This window comes from Fundulus heteroclitus, chromosome 22, assembly GCF_011125445.2.
Source record: "Fundulus heteroclitus isolate FHET01 chromosome 22, MU-UCD_Fhet_4.1, whole genome shotgun sequence".
Lineage (NCBI taxonomy): Eukaryota > Metazoa > Chordata > Actinopteri > Cyprinodontiformes > Fundulidae > Fundulus > Fundulus heteroclitus.
The window spans coordinates 30,741,497-30,763,400 of record NC_046382.1 but is presented as its reverse complement, the minus strand read 5'-3'; the positions used below and the strand labels follow the sequence as shown (position 1 = coordinate 30,763,400).

Genomic DNA, 21,904 nt, shown 5'->3' with positions numbered 1-21,904 from the left:
GGACCTCAAGCTGTCTGGATTCGGCACCTTTCCAATGTCCCTGTAGACTCTGGCTCCTGGATTTCCATAAAAATATTAAAATAAAGCTTAATCCCAAAAGAGGAGCAATAGTCCGGTCACTTTTCCCTTCAATCCAGAAAAGACATGTCTGAAGTTGGCTCTTGTTTAGGCTTAACATAAGAACAGCAGAAGTTGTAACCCATGTCCTTTATGGGTCTAGGTGTGGTGGAGACCTGACTTTCAGGCCGAGATTTCTTGAATAGTTTTTTTTTTTTTTTCCCAGTCCTATCTAGGCTGTGGTTATTCTTCTTGCTTGTGTACTTAATTCAACCAAATTTTTCCATTCCAGTCAACTTTCCATTTATGTGCCTGGACACAGCGCTGTGTGAACAGCCAGCTTCTTTAGCAATGACTATTTGTGGCTTACCCTCCTTATGGACCGTCTCAGTAACAGTCTGCTATCATGCCATCATTTTTCTCAAGATTATTTATAGGTCATAACACAATATTATAGTACTAAGGAAATCTCTTTATTCGTCTGATATAAAACTCACAATTTCTGATAAACTGAATATTTACTCTTTACCAGCTCTTAAATCATAATCATCATAAGTCACATAAGCTAACTCCAACAATACTGCTGTTTGTAAGTAATACATTTTTATATGATTTTCACCTTTCTAAATACACAAAAAGGTTATTTAATATTTGTCAATTTTAAACTACAGAAATTGATCAACATTTTTAATAATTTTCTCATTATAGAGAAATATGTGTGCTGTTAACCTTTCCATGTGAGCGTCTGATATTACATTCTGTTTAAAGGATTTGCCAACATATCCTAAGCAACTGTATTAGGGACCATTTAATGCAGCATGTTATTATAATCTACAATCTAACTTGGTTTCTAGCAGAACATTCAGGGAGAAGAAAAAAGGCATTCATTAAAATGGAAGAAGCTGTATGTCAATGTGCAAAATGCACACAATATTGGTCAGGCGTGTTGCAGCTCAGCGCACACCATGCACCGCGTTAGAAGCCACTTAAAAGCCCCTTGTAGAGCAATAATCTGTGCGAGCAGCTTCCCAGAGGAATCACAGCAGCACAAACGCTCTCCCCGCCGCCTCTTTCTTCCGCAGCGAATAAAACCTAGGTGGTATCGTTTGAGTCATTTCACATTTACCACAATAGGAAGCTGCGCAGCTTTGTCTTCGTCTGCCTGTGTTCCTCTGGCCCGGGTGTGAGCGGGAGAGCAGGATACGCCGCGCGTATCTCTTGTGCTGGAGTGGGGAGCACGCTCGATGAATGTGCCTGAGCAGTGAGTTCAGCCGAACGAGGACTAGAGAGCCGACCTTGCTTATAACCCAGATAAACAAAGATGCAGATGAGCAGCCGCAGCGACACAAAAGGCAGCAGAATAAGCAGTGTTACATCAATGGCAAACAGAGAGGATAATTACAGCCACCCTCCTACTCCCTCTTTGGCTCTCAAACATCCTCTTCTCTTCTCAAAGCTCTCATGGTGTCTGTTTTTATCACGTCGGCTCCTTCTCTCCGGCTGGCTCGCCTGGCTTCAGTGATTCGTCTTCTTCTCCGTGTATGTCCCCATTTATGCCTGAGATTGTTACACTTCTCGAATTCTTAACTTTAACCGTAATTGGATCAATTTGCTGTCACCAGCAGTAGGGAAAAGTGCAGATAATGATCAGTGTTTAGCTATAGGTGCAAGGTTCTCCCCTCCCAGATCCTGTTGTTGTTTCTGCTCTCATATTTGCAGACAGACCGCCACACATGCACCCGGGCCTTGTGCGCACTTGGTGGTTTGATAGGTGAGGATTTAATTGCTAAAGTCAGTGAAGTGAGTCACTGTGGTCAGACCTGAGAATTAATAATAGCCTGATACGTAAAGCTCGGTGGATTAGAGGAGCCAAACAAGCAGAATAAGATTGTTAGGGGAACTGTGTTGTCAAAGAAGGAGGTGTATGATTGATCACACGTGGAAACTTTTACTTGGCTTTTAAATTATTGTTCTACTTTTACGCAATTGACTCCAGGAATATAAGAGGCTGACTAACACATCTATAAGAGTAAGGGGCCTAAAACACCAAACCAACAATCTGCTGCAGGCAGAGATTATACACTGGAGGAGGCAGCTGGCGGCTGGTGCCTTTGTGCGTTCAGGTTTTTTCTTTTGTTGTGTTCAATGCTTATAGGACAAGAAGCTGAACGGGTCCTGGCTCTTTAACACATTTCAGATGCTCTTTCTATGTTGTATTATTGCATAATAGACTTTGCAAATAACAATATGAAATAATACAGGTCTTGTTAGGAAGCTGTAACAATTATCCAGGTTGCAATACTTTTGCTTATGTTTTGGCTCATTTGCATGTAGGAAATGACATGTACTAGAGGACAACTTTTAAATGTGTTGCCTAGAACTGAACTGTAAAATCGTACTGCAGAAATAAAATAATGTAGCCAAACAGGGGTCAAAACATTAAAACTGTAATCATTTAACTCTTTATCAGTGCCTTGCCAAGGTGTTGATACATGTTGAGTCTTTTCACATTTTGTCTAATTAAACAAAAAAACATCAAGGTCAAAAACCTCAAATTTCCAACTAGTTCAATCTCATTCACATATTTATGAGAGCCTTTATCGCTACAGTTTCCCAACCCAATAGAAGTCTGGAGACTGCCATTTTAATACATAAATGTCCCTCAATCTGAACCATAGAAGGTGAACCTCGACTCTCAAGTTTTTTTTTTATTTTTTTATTTTGTTAACCACTAGCAGGTTTTCTTACAGGATTGCTTTTCATTCTGCTCCATTCATCAACTCTGGCTACCTTCTGTGTTCCCGCTTAAGAAAAGCACCCCTGAGCAGGCCTAGCGGTTACAGCAGCATTCTTGCGTTCTGACAAGGCTGCAAGTAGCCGTTCAAACTCTGCAGAACGCCACTATAGGTCCCTGAGCAAGACCCTTAGCCCCTGATTGCTCCCCGGGCACTATAAAGCTGCCAACTGCTCCCTATGGGATAGGTTAAATGTAGAAGACACATTTCATTGGAATGTACAATTGCAATGACAAAGATTTCTTTCTTTTTTTTTAAAAGTATGTTCTGGGTGATTAGCAGCAGTACTTTTCAGCTGCACATAACGTTCTGTATGCAAACTAGAAAGTGACCAGTGACTACTTCCATGCGGTGTCCCCTTACATGGCTTACCCCCTTTCCACAAAGGCTAGATTTGTAAAGTGTACAACTATAAGGTTATATATCAGCAGTCTACAACCTGAGCTGTGGGTCTATGCAGCTCATCCAGAGCTACCATGGGCCTCTTGGCTGCTTCTCTGATTAACGCCATCCCTTCTTGCCTGTCAGTGTAGGTGACCTCCGTGTCTTGGTAAGTTTGCACTTGTCTTGCACTCTTTCTATTTAAATTTCAGATAAGTTGACTGTAAAAATATTAAAGCTTGGAATGCTTTTAGATAACCTAACCGTGCTTTAAAATGTCTCCATGACCTTTATCCCCAACCTGTGTGATGTGTCTCTTGTTCTTTATGCTGTTCGTTCACTAACAAACCTCTGAGGCCTTCACAGAACAGCGACGTGTAGAAATCAAATTACACGTGTCTAATTACTAAGTGAGTGACTTCTAAAGGCTGTTGATAGCACTGGATTTTATTTAAGGTTATTCAAGTAAATCTGGCTCATTACTAATAAATAGTGAACCTTTTTTCAGATTGTAATATGTAAAAAATGTTCAAAACCATGTATAATCTCTCTTTATTTTCCTCACCTCACAGTTAATAAATTACAGTTTGTGGCCATAGTGTTACAACATGTGAGGTTAAAACACTTTTGCAAGACAATCTTTGAATTTGAAAAGTAAGTGTTGCGGTACTGCTGGATTCTCTGGATTAGGTGAAGTAGGATGGAATGCCAATTTTATCAAGGGTGCCCCCTTTGTGCCAACACCATAGTTCAACTGGACTGTTGAGGCCCAGCCAACCACACCAAGTTCTGATAGATTTTACTGACGGCAAATCAAAGGAACAGCTACAAAACTCCTCTTTTTGTCACCCTGCTCTTGCAATGTTCTCTCAGCCCTTCACTGGGGAGCATTTACGATGACGGAAAATACCAAAAACTGGCAGCCTGAGCTGCCTCACGGTTCTAATAAAGCTAGCAGTTCCTGTCAGGTTCGTTCATAAGCCCTCAAACCTACTCTTTAGTTCTCATCGACTGGTTGTCTGTAAATGAAGCCTTGAAGTGAAGTTTCTGCTGGGACCTCCTGCTGAGACAGTTGTCGGTGTTCGATAAAGGAAATGGACAGACGCCCCCCCACCCCTCCCCTACAGTAGTCACACTGGGAGGGTTCCATAATGGTGTCAGCTGTACTGCTAGGGAGCTGAACACTTTTTTTTCTCTTTGTGTGTGTGTGCTCCATGCTTATTTTAGGAGGTGGCCATCTGCATAGATAATTAGAAGGCTATGTATTATGGACTTATATAACAGTTCTAGTCTTTCAATCTGCCTAACATGACTCCTGAGAAAGCTTGGAAGCTAGATTGCTTGCACCATGCATATGGCACACAGATGGTCAATATTCTGCCAACTTTGAGACCTGCCACCTATGCGAATGTCACTTGAGAATGTGTACCACCCACCTACCTAAGCATCATCTGTTTCAGTTTCACGTTTGTCGTCGTTTCCCGGTATAATTGAATTCTTACTTTTCTGTACACTCTAAATACCAAATAAACACGAGAAGTAACGATACCAACAACGCAAATATTTAGAGAGGCAAAAAAAAGAAAAGAAAAATATGATGGCGTACCAGCAATTTACAAAAATTATTGGGAAAATGTGACATAACTGCTGTGTGCGATGAGCAGAGGAGGATGAGCTAATATAAACAGTAGGTTTTTCTACATGGATGTGGGGAGTATATACAGTATATGATTACAAAGAAGTATTCAGCTGTTTAGAAGCCTTATGGCAGAAGGGAAGAATGAGTTCTTCAGTCTGGAGGTCCTGCATTTCACACTTATGCACCACCAGCCTGAGGGGAGAAGCGTGACGAGTCCATTGCAGAGCATGTCCCCCGCTTCAGAGAAATGGTATTTCAGCAGGATGATCCACCCTGCCACAAAGCAAAAATTTGTTAAGGAAGGGTTTAAGAGGTACAACACGTTGGACTTGATGTTGGACTCTAAATTTCCCACTTTATAATCTAATGGCACATCTGTGCGATGTGCGGGGCAATAATGTCCAATCCACGAGGCCCCAAGGCACGGGTCGCAGCACTTCTATCTGCTGCTAACATCTTGTTGCCAGAAACCTGCATAGTAAATGTTGCAAGTCTAGTGGGGCTCATGTCACGATGGTCAAGGCTGTTTTGGCAGCAGTAGGGAAAACAACATGCAAGTGGTCGGTCCTGCTATGCCTAATTTGTAGTAGGTCTTTGCTCTTTCAGATACGATGATTCTGTTTACGTAGATCAGATTAGCAAGCTGCTCTAAACATTTATACGTTATTTATTTATTTGACATATTATATCCATGTGTTTGAGGGGTGTGTAATAATCCATGCTTCAATGTGCCAAGGCTATTTTGGCATCAAAAGCTGGCCATAATTTTATGCCTTAAGCGTTACGACCGCCATAACAGGAATCGGTGGTTTTCTGGTCCTTTATGATGTGATCACTCCAGCTTGAAAGGATTTACTAGAAAAGGTGTCGGATAAGCTCTGTGCAAACAATGCAGACATGGCCAATGCATCAACACTCTTATGTGCGTCATGCCAACAGTAAAGTCATCCGCAACTTAAAAAAAAGTATATAACTTTCAGGATCTAAACCAAATCTAAACTTTAGGGAAAACTGACCATAAGTGCCAGTAAAGTCTTCAGTCGGCCTTTTCAGTCAACACGTCCAGAGATTAACCTCAACTGTCTCTTCTGCAGCCGCCATTGCATATTGTGCCTTATTGTCAAATGAGTCCCTTTGAAAGAAAAACAAAAAAAGGTGAAATAAAAGGGTGCGTGGATAGTAAAGGGGTTGATTCTGTTTTAATGTGGACCAACATGATGCATCACTCTTTGCCTTGCAGAATGTTTGCATGTACTCCTATTTGTTTTTGTGCAACGTGCTAATTGGACAGATCATGCTTGTTGAAACAATGCCTTGGTGCCTGTCTATTATTTCTAAGTGTGTGTGTGTGTGTGTTGTGTGTGTGTCTGTGCTTGGGTATGTCATACCTTTTGTCCTTTGTGTTTTTGCTCTGCGTAGGGTGTGCTGCCCACCCCCTTCCTGTCCCCTTGGCAGGCACAGCACCAGGGCTTGATCCGTACCAGCATGCCCCAGCGCAGACACAGTGAGTCACTAACGTTCGTTGCTGCTGCTTCTCTAACACGCTAACAAAACTCATACTAAACAAAATTAACCATATTTCCTATTAATTGCATCTTTATTGCAGGTATATGGCATGTGTTTTATGGCTACGGGGGCTTTTAATGTAATCTTTCAGGTACATTTTTGTCAAGCCTTGAGTAAAAAGAAACCTTAATGTTGTAGTAATTATTGTCTCACTTTTGTCCATCTGCCAAGTATTTTTCCCCCCTATTTTTTTCTAAGCCTCTTTATACTTGGAGTCAAAGTAGTGTCAAAGCAAAAACAAAAACTCCCATTTGATCTGCAAGGTTTTGCAGGGTTTTCTGACTGACATCACAATGATCTGAGGGAAATCTGTTTGTGTGTGTTGTGCTTGCCGTTTGACCGGACACCACACACTGTACGAACAAACCTCTGAACATAGGATTTTATATTGTCATCTTTGGGGTCTTTCAGGTTCTGAAAATCAGCCGACACTTCTAAAATCTTGCCGCGTGAGCCAGGCCTTAGAAGAAAGGGTTTATGGGTTATGTAGTCTCGTGACATAACAATGCAGTTCCCAGAGAGCAAGAAGGTAAATCATGCAGAAACCTAATTGGCCTTGAGCATATACCAGATATAGTTAAATTACATTCAGTGTAAAAACTGAAAAAAAAATGTACAAAGAAAGGCAAGTAAAAATCGGATTGACTCTCAATGTACATTAAGAGAACAATAATATTTTGTCAGGAAAAACTGCACTTTGTGTTATTTTTTTCATTTAGTTTCTCTTTTGGTTTGCTGCCTGCCAACACTTTTCTTCAGTGTGGACACTGTTGCCGAGTGAAGGAAAATTAAACTTTGCTATTTTTAACTTTAAAATGAAGTCGGAAGACGTACGGCAGAATTTTCTTTCAAAGGAAACTATTTTCTATGACATGTCAAGACATGCCTGTGATTTCCTCAGACTGAAAGAGAGCGAGAGAGTCCTTAATGGAGTACATCAAAGTTACTCCTTTTGATCTTTTTGAGCTTTTAACCTTTGTCATGAAACATGCCAGATCTACAGATCTTGCAGTAAAAGTCAGGGTACTATACATTCCTGAGAGAACATTCACAGACACTGATGTTTCAGTAGCATTAATTGTTAAATATCCTAATCACCATGAAAATTTTAATTTTTTCTTTGTTTTAAATTATAGTATCTGCAGGACGGCTACAAAATATCTTGAATGCTGTTTTTAAAAGACAGTTTGTAAAAAGAAATCAGAGTCTGCAAGTGAACGCTTTACTGGAGATCTGCAATAAGATTCCTAGCGGGGCATCTCTACTACCTTCAAGGCCTACATTCATTAATTTAGCAATACATCTACTACAGCTTGTAACAGGGGTAGTTTCAATATGTGATGACCATGAATGAAACACCATCTCACCATCAGTCAAAGTATATTCAGTCTTTGAAGAGTAGTACACGCAGAACACGCTGTTTGTTGTTGGATACAAAACCGAATCTTCAAAGTAAAACGGTGTGACTTTATTCAAAATGACAGGACTGAAGAAATGTTGGGATTGTTGTCACAACCACCTCGACGTATTGAGTATAACAACAAAGCCTTCGCGTCTGCAGTGAAGACGTGTTAGTGGGTAGACAAGGTAGGCAAAGAACAATAGGAATGGGTGAATAGCCCTCTGAAAATGCACGTATGTGAGCGAAGAACACAAAGTAAAGAAAGAAACGAATAAAATAACCCACGCTGCTTTCCTTTTATGTTTCTCACCAGGACTCAGCCTTGCGTCGATAGGGAATGTGAAAACAAAAAAGTAGCTGGGGTGCATTTATTCCAGTGCATTTCAAGTTATTCCGATATCAGATGTTTTTTTGAGTTTATTTGTAATTATTTTATAGATATATCAGTAGTTAGTGAAGGTGCATTTATTTGCCTGTCTAATCAGGCCTATACTGTAGTGTACATTCCGGGTTAACTCCCCGTTTTGAACCAAGCAGAAATGAGATCTTGCCAAATTAAGGACACAACATTGGAATCAATTAAGATAACCATAACTACAGTTGACATTGCAAGGGTTTGTTTCCTTTCAGCTAACGTGTGACCTTGTATTTGAAGCAGAGGCTTTGTTTTACTTCTGCGATAAAAAACATATCCAGCCCAGTAAAAATGTGTTTTATGTACACCGTTCTCTTTAACCTGCAGCTATTTTTATCCACGCCGCCTGTCTTCTGAAACCCGTCCTGTCCTCAAGGCTACACCCTCGGTCTCTCAAAAAAAATAAAAAGCAAAAAATCTGAATGTGATTGAACCTCCCTCATTTTTTCTCCTCTGCTTTTGCCTCCTCGCTGCATAATGCCTTTGGCTAGGAGTGGAACATCTAGTGCAGTACTTCACTGACACAGCGTGGTACAGTAACCCTTTCTTTAATGTGAAGTTGCTGCTCTCTCAGACCCACTCACCGATCTGGAGTCTGGCTTCACATGGCATGACAGAAGCATCCCTTTCTACATCTGCTGGCATGATTTGCTTTTGGGTTTCAGTTTTCATTTTGCATAATTCTCCATGGATTGGTAAATGTAAGGAGTGCTACAGTGTCTTGCGAGCCTTTTTTTCCTCCACATTTTATTCACATTACCCTTACATTTCAATGGATTTCCGTTTGATGTATCAACATAAAGTCGTGCACATTCATGGAAGGAAGGGGATAAATGGTTTTCAAAACTTTTTTACAAATTTTAGCCTGCATTTGTGTTTAAACCCTTTTACTCTGATACCCCTAAATTAAATCCAGTGTGACGAATTGCCTTCATAAATCACTTAATCTGTAAACAGAAGAAATGTGCGATTTAATCTCATTAAATCCATCTGATCTGTGAAGGCCTCAGAAGTTTGTTACAGAATATCTCTGAACACTAAACGTCGTAGAGACCAAAGAACACAGCAGACAATGAAGACAGGTCATTGTTGAAAGAAAGCAATAAGTCCTGTTTTTGGTTTGCAACAGGCCATACAGGGAACAGCAAAATCTGTTAAAAACATATGTACATTTGAAAACCATTTCTCTTTTTCCTTCCATTTCACCATCATGCACAACTTTGTGTTGGTCAGTCCCAAAAAATATGTTAAAGTTTGTCTTTGTCTTGAGGTCAAAATACAAAAATTTTTTAGGTAGTATGAATATGTTTGCAATGCACAGCAGATTGTCTTTGTTGGGTTTTAATATAAGCTATTTTTTGTTGTTGTTTGCTTCTCTTGTTAATTATTCCATCACATCAAGTCCATAAGAACTCGTCTGCATGCTTCTTTTTTTTCAAGTTATACCATTTAAGTTACAAAAGGCACCCATATTTAATGATGAGCGTGTGTTAATGGGTCCGGATGCATTTTACACCTGAATTCCTCTGTCTGAAGCAGTAAAGCATGAAACTAATTATCTGTTCTTTTAACTCTAGTCTAAACTTCAGATGGCGTGCCATTATGTTGACTTATCCATCCATTTGCTACGCTCATGTGTTCTCCAGTAAACCCTCACCATGTTTCAATCCATATACTCCCTTTGGTGGATTCTGTCCCCCAGTCACTTGCTATTCCTTACGGTGACAAAATGGATCACAGTTGGCCATGACATCATCCAGGTGCCGCAACTTGGCACTTGGGTGAATTTCTGTTAATGTGATAGCTATCATTAGAAGCTGAGATATTTAGCTGCATGACAGCACCGCAGAATGCTCAGAGTGATTCCTGCAAATTATTAGTATCTCAAGCAGACAGCTGTAAATGCAAATAATTACTGCCTGCAAGCCTTCAGACATGTAATGTCGCCATCACACGCCATCTTCCCCCAGCCTGAAGAAGGTATAAATACACTGCATCGTGTGGGCTAATGACAGACCTTACAATTAAAGGTGCCAGGTTAGTGACACACTTGCATTGATTGACTCTGTCTGGATTTGTTATGAACTCCAACTGAAGAGTGGAACAAAGTCCGCTTTTAAAATTTCCCAGCATGAATGCAGACAACAGCAAAACATAAAAGAGGACAAAACTTGTAATTTATCCTCTACGTTGATGATGCTCATGTCACTTTTTAACAAAGTGCAAGGTGACATCTCATGCTAATTGGGATTTTTCTATTCAATTATTAGAGCCATCAAGGAGTTTTTCCTCTCTGACACTGAATATGAAAAACAAGTTAATAGCATGCTGGAAAAGCAAAACAATGTGCCCTTATATGAGATGCACCTCAAATATTTATTCATAAGACAGTTTGAGTTAAGCTTTGACAAGAAAACAACAGTTTCAGTTTAGCAGAATTGGTCCAAATAGAAGATGCAGTGTGACTGGGGACCAGGAGATGGAGCTGTGGTGCCGAACATATGCCCCGACTTGCAGTACGAAATGACCATTGGTTGAAGTATACACAGTAAATCTGACCAGTGCAGCTATATAGATATGTGTACATCCTCTGAGATCATCTCACTTCCCACTCAGAGGAGAATAGTTGTGCTAAAACAGGATTCAGGCTCATTAGTAGCTGCACATGGTTCAGGTGGGTTGAATACTGTAGGTACTGCCAAGGCACAGAGTTCCCAGAAGACCGGTTGCTCAGATATCCAGATGAAGAAGCTAACTATTGCTAGAGTTTACAAATCTATTTAAAACCAAATAGCTAGTGTTAATACAAGCATACAGCATCTTTATAGATACTCTGGGCTTCTTAGAATTTGTACCTGTTGACATGAGGATATCAACATGTTGTCTTATTCTGGCACTTTGCTCTCACTGATGTTTTCATGAAGAAATCCTAAGTCGTCTCTTGTAAAAGTTTAAAGTCAGAATGTTTTTTTTATACAGTGCCTTGAATTTAGCTGCATTTGTCACATTACAACAGCATACTTCAGGGCTTTTTTTTAAAAGCATCACACTATATATCATAATCCTTATTGCATTAAATATGTGCAATATTGTAATTACAAATTACTGCTTGGATGCATTATTTGGTAAGCCCCTATAGTTCATTCGCCATGCATTCAAACTGTTGAATGCATGGCTACGCTTGTCAGTAATTCATTTGGACAGCTGAATGACCTGTGAACTGTCCAAATCTGATTTTAAAGGGGGCATATCAAGAATCTTTACCGTCACCACATATTACCATACTGACAGTTTTTGATGAGACAGACACCGGCTCAGGGTGCACATAGATTAGATATAACTTGCAGATGCTACAAGACATAATTTTCCATACTTTATTAAATCCTTTGATTGCACTGACCAACACCACAAATGAATGATTCCAATGTGAAAAGGAAGACCTGAAAAGCATTAAATGTCCCCTTTAAAGCTAAATGACCTAAGTGGAGAGTGGTGGGGACATTATGATAATGGGAGAAAAAACACCTGAATGTTGAAACAATGTAGATTAATCACAGAAGAGGTTGTCATCATTCCAGTATTCAACAATAACCTTGCAATGTTATGCTTTTCTAAATAAAAATGTAAATAAAAGTCTGGCATGCATTCATATTCCGCTGTCCTTTCTATACCCTACCAGGGTACGTCTCTACCGACATTCTGCATTTAGAGATTGATTTCCTTTTCAAACTTGTTAGCAAAATAGCTGAAGTTCAGTCATGTTAGGTGGAAAGTGTCTGTGAATGCTACTTTTCAAGTCTTGCTATAGAGTCTCGATTTAATTTACAGATCTTGACTTGGCCCTTCTGACTCATGAACATGTTTGATCTAAAAAAAAAAAAAAAAAAAATCAAGCTCAACTTGCAACTCTTGTACGTTTCTTTTTTTCTGACCTATTTCATCCCATATAATTCATTATACAGGATTGCTACCTTGGTGGAAAGTGAAACCTGCCCTAGGTTTAGGAGTTAGTTTTAACATCCCCCAACAGGTTTTCTTTACAAGGGAAAGCTTGCCTTACTCAGCTGAAAAGAAAGAATCTCCACAGCATGATGCTGCCACCACAAGGTTTCATAATGGGGACAGTGTGTTAATTTGATGTGCAGCTTTAGTTTCTACCACATGCGTGTTATTTTGTATTTGTCCAACCCACAAAATATGTTAACGTTTGTTGTTGTAACATGACAAGGTGTGGAAAACGTCCTTGGGTATGAATGTTTTAGGAAAACCACTATATCTTGTGTTGTAAAAGCAATTATTTAATGACTAGAGCAGTAGTTTAGAAATATAAAGTCCGAAATGATATATCAGCAAAATGGCTGCTTGTTTGGACAGTCAGCTTATGTTTAAAATTCCCAGCTTCTAAAGAAAACAAATAGATTATCTATTCAGCTGCCTTTGGGATACATTTTTCTTTATCACAGTTGCAGGCTGTTTAACCCATAGTTTGATTTTTTTTACAATAACAACAAAACGGCTCAACAGGAACCAAAACAGGAGAACCCCACATGAAAAAGTTATTCCCCTTTAGTTTTGTAAAACTTCCTCTGTCATTTGCTTTCCCATATTGGGAAAGCAATTGTTCAGAGCCTGTCAAAGAAAACACCCCTCAATTTTAAAGAGTAAACAAACAAGTGGGAAAGGGAAGCATGTTTGTATGCTTTTTGATAAAGAAAAGTAACTTACAGCAGCAAAATAACCAACCGCTTGGTTACCCTGGGGATCAAAAACACACAACCTCTGAAAACAATGACTATTCGCTGTTTTAATTTGTTGGTTTATTAATATACCTTTTTTTCCCCCTTTTTCTCCCACAGCCTCGAATGCTACAGCCTTTCAACCCCTATCTCAACGAGCAGCCGCACCAGGAAAGACTAATAAAAACTCCCCCCACCGAGGGCCACAGTGAGCTCACATGGAGCAGATCAGAGGAAGCGACTTGCATAGATAATGACCGTCCTCTTGAAGCTGCCAAAGTAGATGTGTCAGGGGCGGCTGGCTCTGACAAGCTGAGTCATCTGCCCAGGACCAACCTGCGCAGCCTCCGCTCCCGTGCTCCACAGGGAATAAGTGGCAGAGACGGTCGAGCATCAGCACCTCAGTCCGCGTCGCAGTTTGGGAGGAGAGCTCCTGCTGTGACAGCGCAGAACTCTGATGCTCCGAGATTAGCTCGGTCAGCCCGCCCTCGCATGCTGCAGTCTCCTCGCATCCACAAGCTAATGTCTCTGCCTGCATCCGATTCAGGGGGTGCTGGTGGCTTTGCCTCTCTAGAATCAGGGCGCTTTTCAGGGCCTCCGGCTTCCCAGACAAAGCAGCTGCCTCCTCCGACGAGAGGCCTTCCCTGCTTTAACGCTGAACCCCAGGTGCAGGCTCCGAAACTGTGTCAGACCTCACTCCTTCGGCCTCTCAGAACTTCAGAGCCTCGCTGAGGTTCACAGCAAAAGTTGAAAAAGGTGTCGTTCAAAGTATTTGGGTCAGCCAGGATCCCTTTGAATCCCGCATGTCTCCCAAAGCCAAAGATATCCCAACGAACCCAATGATATTGTCATTGAAAGTCATCCTTTTTTTTCCCATGTCCATTTTAGTTGTGGATTTGTCTTTTACCTTTAACCTATCTGGATAACTTAAGGTTGACAGTAATTTTTGTTTTGTGACTGATTATTGGTCTAATTTTTAAGATCGGCTGCCAAAACTGGTCCACGTGCATTTTGTAAATCATCGAAAGGTAGCATGTGTTAGATTTAGACGGGATTTCAGATTACGAGTCAGTTTCATTAGTTTTGCACATGTTCATGAGTACTGAAGGTAAAAAAAAAAAACACAAAACTTTCACACTTTGCACTGAAGGCCGCCTTTCTTCAATTTGTTTTCTTTTGCAACAGGCCTCAGGCTAAAGTCCCCTTTTAAATTCGAGGACTGGTTGTCCTCAGACAGCTCTGCCCTTTGACACACAGGTGCGTTTGCTTTTTAAACACAGAGGTGATGTGATTGTGACCTCTGTTGCACTTTAGAGGGCCCAGGGGAAAATGGGAGCGAAAAAACAAACAGTGGGACTGTATATATATATATACACACACATACATACACACATATTAAAAAAGGAGGGTGGAAGGAAAAGTGAAAAGCACGGCAGCAGACTGAGAAGCTAATTTGTCAAAGCGCTCTAAAGCTTGTCACTTCCACACAGAAAGTATGTGCATGTGTATACATGAGTGAGTAATAGTGTGTTAATGTGTTTTGTGAAGAGGGCTTTGAGGAACAGAGGAAAACGGTTCCCATGCTGTAGCTGCGTGCAAGGTTTTAGCTCATTTCAGTATAATGCACTTGTACTTTTGGTAAACATCGCAAACTTTACAGATATTACCAAAAGAGTAATCAACCCTGTGTTGAAAAGCTCTGTGATGGAAATTTAGGAACAGAGAAAACGAAACTCTGGTAATGAAGCTATAGCAAAAATAATGTGCAAGGGAGAATTTCAGAACAGAGCACTATAATTAGGCTTTCAGGCATGCAAGTGTGCATAAGTACACTACGAAAATCCAGCGTCGACTAGTTTTGGTACTTTGTGCATATTTTTAGAGGAAACGTAGTGAAGAGTAAGTTTGATAGGAATGGAGTCGATGTATGAGAAAGTATTTTTCACATCTAAGCTATGAAATCTGGTCTACAAGGCAAAAACAAAATCTGTTGATATTGCAAATTAATTTAAAATTGATATATTAAATAAAATTCATAACTGCTTGTCCCAGTGTCCCAAGTAACCCCCTCAAAATATTTGAGATTGTAAACTTTTTATTCCTATTATTCAAAGATTCAATCACATTCAGTTCAGTTTAATATCCTAGCGAAAGAATAAAAACAAATATAGTCTCAAGGGACTTCGAAAAACACCAGACCCAGCTTCTATTCATAAATATCAAAGTCATAAAGGGTGTCTTTAAGATTATTTCCTTTAACAGCTTATGCTGCATGTCAAGACGACACTTTGTGCTTTTACATTTGTGGTTGTTCGATCATCAACTGTGACAACTGATGATTTCAAGTAGTTTTCTATATTCTACTCATAGTCTTCTATAGGGTTATTCAACTAATTTCTTCCAACGAGGTCACTTTGAGAAATATTTCTTTAATCGGGGGTTATGATCAGACATTTCATTGGAGTTAACTGACCTTAAACTGGGATTTAACTCAAGTGAGGAATAGACTACAAGTAAGATTTTTGATTTTATGACAATTTCTCATCATAATTGCCTAAAATCTTTACTAAAATGAAAAATAATCTCATATGACAGGGTTTAAATGCATCGGTACGAAATGTAAGTAGAAAAGGACAAAACTGACTTGGAGCCAAAAACTTAAACTTAACCTTTGTTTTTTCACTCCTTCCTCCAGATTTCCATTAGCAAAAGGCTGCATCACACAACTCATTTATCTGGTATGCCGTTAACACCTCTTTAGCTTTAATTACCTTGTAAAGTGACAACTTGCATAATAGCAACTGTTGATAGAGAAAAAACACAAACAAAACGTGCCATGTGTTGTTTATCAAACAAAAAAAAGGCATACTTCTTAACTTAAACTGCCTACTTCTAAAGGTACACTAAATGCAGATTGTTCTGTTATCATGTTTGTTTGTTTCTAAGCTGCTGTTCTTCTGTTGGCGGCTCCTTGCCATCATTTTTTAAATCCTGGGGGAACACGAAATCCTCATGAAATGATATTGGACATAATTTATTTGATTTTCATTTTTGATTATTTTTTATTGTCATGTTATGTGTCATTTTCTTCCTCTATACAGTATGTTAAAAAAAAAAAACAGTTGTATTTATTTCTACAACCAGACCAAGCTGTCCTGTTTTTGTTAAAGCTGCAAACCATGTTAAATTAAAATCATCTGTGCTGTATTATGCGCACAGTTGCAATGGCAAAAGGCTGCTTGGATGCAATACTTTGCTGGGTAATTAATATATCGATGTCCGCAGCTGACTTTGACCTTAATGACTAATATGCTAAAACGCACAGATGGTGGTTGGATGGGGGACGTTATCATGAAAGAGAAGAATAAAGAAACTGCAACTACAATTTATCCTACAACATTCCCCAACGAAACTGCATTTGCATGTGTTTCCTAATATCTTGCCTTCCTAGTTTATCCATAATACAGTTCTGCTTTTTCCTAAGAAAACTATTTTCAAATTTTATGGACAACCTCTTACTGAACATTTCTAATACTACCAATTTGTTCCAGCTAATGGTGGGCAGTAGCTGAAGATGCACCAGTCACTGCAGATCTTTCAGGATGTGTTTAAGCTAACTGCACACTGAAAACTATTTTATGGGAATTCTAACATTTCAGATGCGGAAACAGGGTCTCTCAAGGTATTGCAAAAAAACAAAAAAACAACCCATTGCCTCAAACAAGACAGTTGCAGTGGAAAGACAATGATAAGGAGGTAAACTCTGGTATAAATGCAGAACTTAGTAACATAACAAAAGTTGAAAGCAGTTAAATATTAAAATGTCTTCCCCCTAAGCCTAATGATCGTCCACTCATAATTGCAGTTTAGCAGGGATTGTTTGAAAACGTGAAGCTGGTGTCTTAGTATATCTGTGCATAGAGCATCCAAGCAGTTTTTTCCCTCTTTGCACATCTCTTTGGATAGATCAAAGGTATTAGCAGTGTGTTTTCAGGTAGCGAGCCTTTGGGGCTTCAGTGGTCTCTCTGCAGGTGTTTCCAGAGAACTGTGTTTATCATCCCTTCGCAGAGTCCTTTCGCAGTCAAGCGCTCCTGAAATGTCCCCGAATGGAGAGCAGCAGTGTGTTAAAAAGGCCTTCTGACAGCGACTGTGCTCTCTTCTCTGTCACGCCGCGTGACCGCTCAGTGTATGCCTCTGGCGGTGTCCGGTCTACTGCGTCCAATAATGCACCCCGCGCAGACAAAGTGAGACAGATCCACACGCACACACGGATCCAGCAAAGGGTGTGCGCTGTTAGCAAGATGCAGAGAGCCACGTGTACAGGAAGTCTTGCTAAACTGAAGGAGAGTTGAAAGTCAGAGCAAACGCACGCATCGTCTCACACAGCTTTCACAAAGGGCATCACGAAAGTATCCGCACCCCCCTAGAACCTTTTCACATTTTGTTGCATTTCAGCCTCCAAGCTGAATGGACTTTAGTGTGAGTTTAATAGAACAGTGTTTCTGAACAGTGTTGCAGGTGTTTGTATTCAGCCCCCCCCCCCCGACATTTTTAGAACAATAGCTGTATTTACAGATTCAAGTCTTTGTGAGACATCTCACTAAAAGCAGTGTCCTAGAGATTAGAAATGTTTTATATCTTTCCTTGTAGCTCAACTTTAGTCAGATTGGATGGAGAACATCAGTTTTTAAGTTTTGCCCCATGTTCTCGTTATGATTTAGGTCTAGACTTGACTTGAACCATTCTAAAACATGAAGACAGTGCAACTTAAACTATCCAATTGAAGCTTGAGCTGGGTGTCAGAGGTGGAGGTTGCAAAGGTCTCAATTCTTTTACAACCTTCAGCGGGTTTTCTTCCAGCGCTACCCTACGGTTATTGCAACCATCTTCACACCAGCTCTAATCAGCTTTTTTGTCCTGCTGGTAAATGTTTCCCCACAACGTGATGCTGCCATCACCATGTTTCAGAGTGGGGCTGGTGTGTTCAGGGGGTTTCTCCCACACATAGTTTGTTGCATGTAGTGAAAGCCAAAAAGTTAGATTTTTATCTTGTCTGACTAGAGAACTGTCTTCCATGTGTGGAGTCCGTATGGCTTTCTTTCGTCTATAGATTTTATTTATGCTTCTCTTCAATAAAGTCCAGATGTACGGAGGGCAAAATTAATACGGCTCGTGATAACAGATCTTACCACCTGAGCTGTGGATCTCTCCCAACTACTGATGAGTAACGGTGGACTTTTTAGGTAAAACGTTTGTTGAAAAGCCAAAGGAAAGTCTGGTTTACTCCAATTTAAGCCTGCTTGCTGTTGCCATGACCAGGATAACTGAGAACTTGCACAGGCAATGCTCAACCTGTCAGTTTAGACGGACATAATTGTTTGTGGTTGTGATGTGACAAAATTTAAAAAAAAAAGGTTCAATGGCTGTGAATAGCTTTTGGCAGACAATGTACAAATACAAAATCAATTTGTCTTAGAACAAACGGATCTTGCTCCAGATGAAAAAGAGTATTTTTCTAGAATGCCCCGGAAATGGGTAGAGACGTGTTTGCGAGAATAGGAGTGAGAGTTTAGACGGCAGACAGAGCATCTTTGTCGGAGGGAAGACTCGACATTGTGCCAAACCAGCCAAGCACTCAACAGTGCTCTGTGAAGCCAAGAAAAACATTTTTTTTTTCCTAATGAACTCGGAAACAGAGATTGAAAGATGCACACGGAGCACAGAAAAAGAAAAGAAAATGCACAGCGTGAGACCCAAAAGTGGAGCACGAGGAAAGAGCAGAAGTGATGAAATGCTGAAAGGGAAAATGATCACGATAGGCTAAATGTTGTGCGCAGGTAAACAAAATGCTCAAAATATTACCCGTGTTGTGGTCTAGCGAGTAGCCTGATCCCCCTCAGCTGGGTCGCTCAGCAATGCCAAATAGGAGATCAGTGTGGCTTATGTTTGCTCAAGTGTGTATATATGCATCTCCAGACACCTCTGGCTGCCAATATTTGCATGTGTCCGTAAGAGAGAGAGAGAGAGAGAGAGAGAGAGAGAGAAAGAGAGAGAGAGAGAAGGATGTGTTTCTCAAGGCTTACCCATGCCAAGTAAAATGGAGTTGTGCTGCTTTGTTTTGCCAATCTCCAAATCAATGACTCTGCAAATTCAACAATCAGGCCAATCAGTCTCGCTAGCAATGCTGTAACAAAACCACAAGCTGCTGCACCAAATTTGATTGATTAGAATATGGGATGTTGTCTTAAGGCCAACAAATTACTAAGCTGCTGAGCAAAAAAAAAAAAAAAACTTCAGCAGTATTGCACCTAATGACACAAGAGTGCATCATTTTTTCTTCTATTGTGGACCTCAGTCTCTAAGGATGCTTTCTTGCCATGCAATAATAAACTAAGTAACTGAGGAACGTCTATGAAGTTGTAAACCGCAAATCTGTGGCTATTTTGAGTTTAAAGAACATAAAGCAGTGGCATATGTTCACTTTTCAAGTTTTAGTGTCTTTACTGTGTGTCAAAGACGGATCAATAGACTGGGCACATAAAAGAGGGCACTTACATTTGCTGCACATCATTTACTTCAGCTTTACGATCCACTGTAATAGTTTAATATCTTTGAGCTTTTTGCTTTGCTTGAACAGCTAGTCATACAACTTAAATCAACAGTCAAAATCAGCCCAACATGCTATCCAAATGAAACTGTTTAATTTTTGGTAAGCGTCTGGAAAATAAAGAGATTATTTTGAATGTTTGGTTTGAAGGTTGCTATGAAACTGTTTTCCGCTCTTGTTTGCAGCCACCCCCCCCCCCACCAACTTGGCCAAGAGGGGGGGAAAAAATAGTTAAGTGATTAAATGGCTCTTACAATTTAAGAGGCTGTTATTTCATAGCCACCTCAACACCATTTAATCATTAATTTAAAGTTACTATCCAGTGATGTATTTTTATTTATTTTTACTACTAACCAGTGTGTAATTACAATTAAAAGCACAGCTGGATTATGATGTATGGGTTGTCATGGCAGTATGTCACAAAATACAATATAAAAAAAAGTATGAGGAAGAAAAAAAAAAGCTAATTCTGCTTTGAGTTTATTGATGTCAATGACATCACAAAAGAATCAAGCTAATCAGATGGCATTAGTTAACATTGTGGCAGACCGGTGACTTTTGACTAACTTAATCTGGGATTTGAAGCATTAAACTGTGGTGTGAGTTGCTAATGGTGCAACATTACACGTTTGAGCCGGGGGCCTGACACTTAAACCATGATAGATACTCATGTGCGTCGTCAAAGCCAATGTGACGACGGCAATGGATCTCAAATCGGTTTATATGCCTGTTTCAGTTTCGCGGACGGGTTTTAAAATCTTCGAAAATCAAATCTAGCAAGTCCAGTCTGCTCTGCTCCTCTTCACAAAATGATTCCATGTGTTTTATTGTTGCCAAATTTATCCTTTTTCAAACAAATAGTGTTCTGAAATATTTTCCTACAGCCGTACATCACGCACGTATTTGAAGGCTGGTCTTTGCTTTAAAGGAGCAAGCAAAGAGGGAGAAAACTGAGAACTGCATTATGATCTGTCGCTTTATCTCGTGTGTGATTTCGTCAGTGGCATGTACAGGGAGGCTTGGTTTCGAGGGGTTATATATTTTCTTGAGGAAATAATGATTTAGAAAAGGTGGTAAAACAAGTAGAAAAACCGGACCATGAAATACGGATCTTTAGGTGACAAGCTATAGCGGAGGTGTGAGTTATTCATTTCACAGAAAATACTGGCTAGCAGCTTTGAGAAAAACTCAGATCTGGACAATGAAAACATGCCTTTGCTCAAATTCTGGCTGCGTGCGCTCGCAACACTAGATTTTACATAATCTGCTATTACTTGTACATCATGAAATTCATTACTCAAAGGATTGTCTTGTCATGTTCCAGGGAGCCGAATTGCCAACAAGTAGTGTTGCTGTGTTCTCAGATAATGCTCCACAGTGAAGCTGTTCCTATATCCTCCCATATTATGCAAGGTTGCTGTATGTTACATCTAGTATATCCGCTGCTCTCAGCTATTATAAGGACTCTCTCCGATGTAGAGTGCAATGCTGTGTAAGGAAAAAAAAGTGAGCATATTAAACTAGATTTTTAGCACCAGTTTTATGCAAATGGGAAGAAAGCATCTTTTATCTTTTTTTAAAAGATATATACCTGAAGCACTTTGAATTGCACTCTTTGCACAAAGCAAATAAACAAACATCTTTGCTTTCCAGTACCTTTTTTTTTATCCTTGTGGAGCTTTTTCAGTTTGCAAAATCCGATTTTGTGTGAGACAAAAGCAAAAACCTAACCTTATAAAGAGACACACAAAAAGAAACTTTTTCATTTCCAATTGTAGCCGTTTCACCTTCTGTTTCTTTAAAATGCAATTTTAACTTAAACAGCTTATGTTTTACAGATAAAAAGGTGTGCTGTTGTTTTCACCATAAAGTGTGAGTAAAAAATAAATATGACGCTGCGGGATCAGCAAGACGCCACAGGTGAACGCACACAAGCCATTAAACTCAAAAGAAAATAAAGATGCTGATCTCAAGAAGTCTCTTTTTACTGTCTGTTGCTGGTATATCTGTAAAAATAAATTTTGATTCTGAAAGAGATGTGGTTGGAGTTAATTTCTTTGTCAGTGTTTTAGTTTTTTTTTGTATTAGTCCATCAAAACTTCTCTAGCAGAAGTTGTAAGATCAAATAAAAACCCTTTCATGAATCAATGACAGTAACCTCAACCTAAAACTTAAACAATACCATGAAGTTGCATTTGCCCCTTTATAACGTTCTTCTGTTGTAGCTTTTTTTCAGATAACAAATGCACATGCACTTTTCAGTTTTTCACATGTCCACCCATGTATATAAAATACGTTTAGACTTT

The 21,904-nt window shown here is 39.7% G+C and overlaps 1 protein-coding gene across 5 annotated transcripts in view; it reads left to right on the top strand.

The window, feature by feature from the left end:
• ccser2a (coiled-coil serine-rich protein 2a) overlaps window positions 1-21,633 on the top strand; it is a 72,313-nt gene extending 50,680 nt beyond the window's left edge. For 3 of the 5 annotated variants that reach the window (XM_012864028.3, XM_021317200.2, XM_036126818.1), the window contains one exon: window positions 13,112-21,633. In XM_012864028.3, coding sequence (XP_012719482.2) covers window positions 13,112-13,723 — 612 coding nt within the window. In that variant the 3' untranslated portion in view covers window positions 13,724-21,633. Of the gene's footprint in view, window positions 1-6,291; window positions 6,377-8,746; window positions 8,787-13,111 lie in introns of all 5 variants that reach the window. The other 2 variants (XM_036126819.1, XM_012864029.3) reach the window with 2 other exon arrangements.
• The last annotated feature ends 271 nt before the right edge of the window (window positions 21,634-21,904 follow it).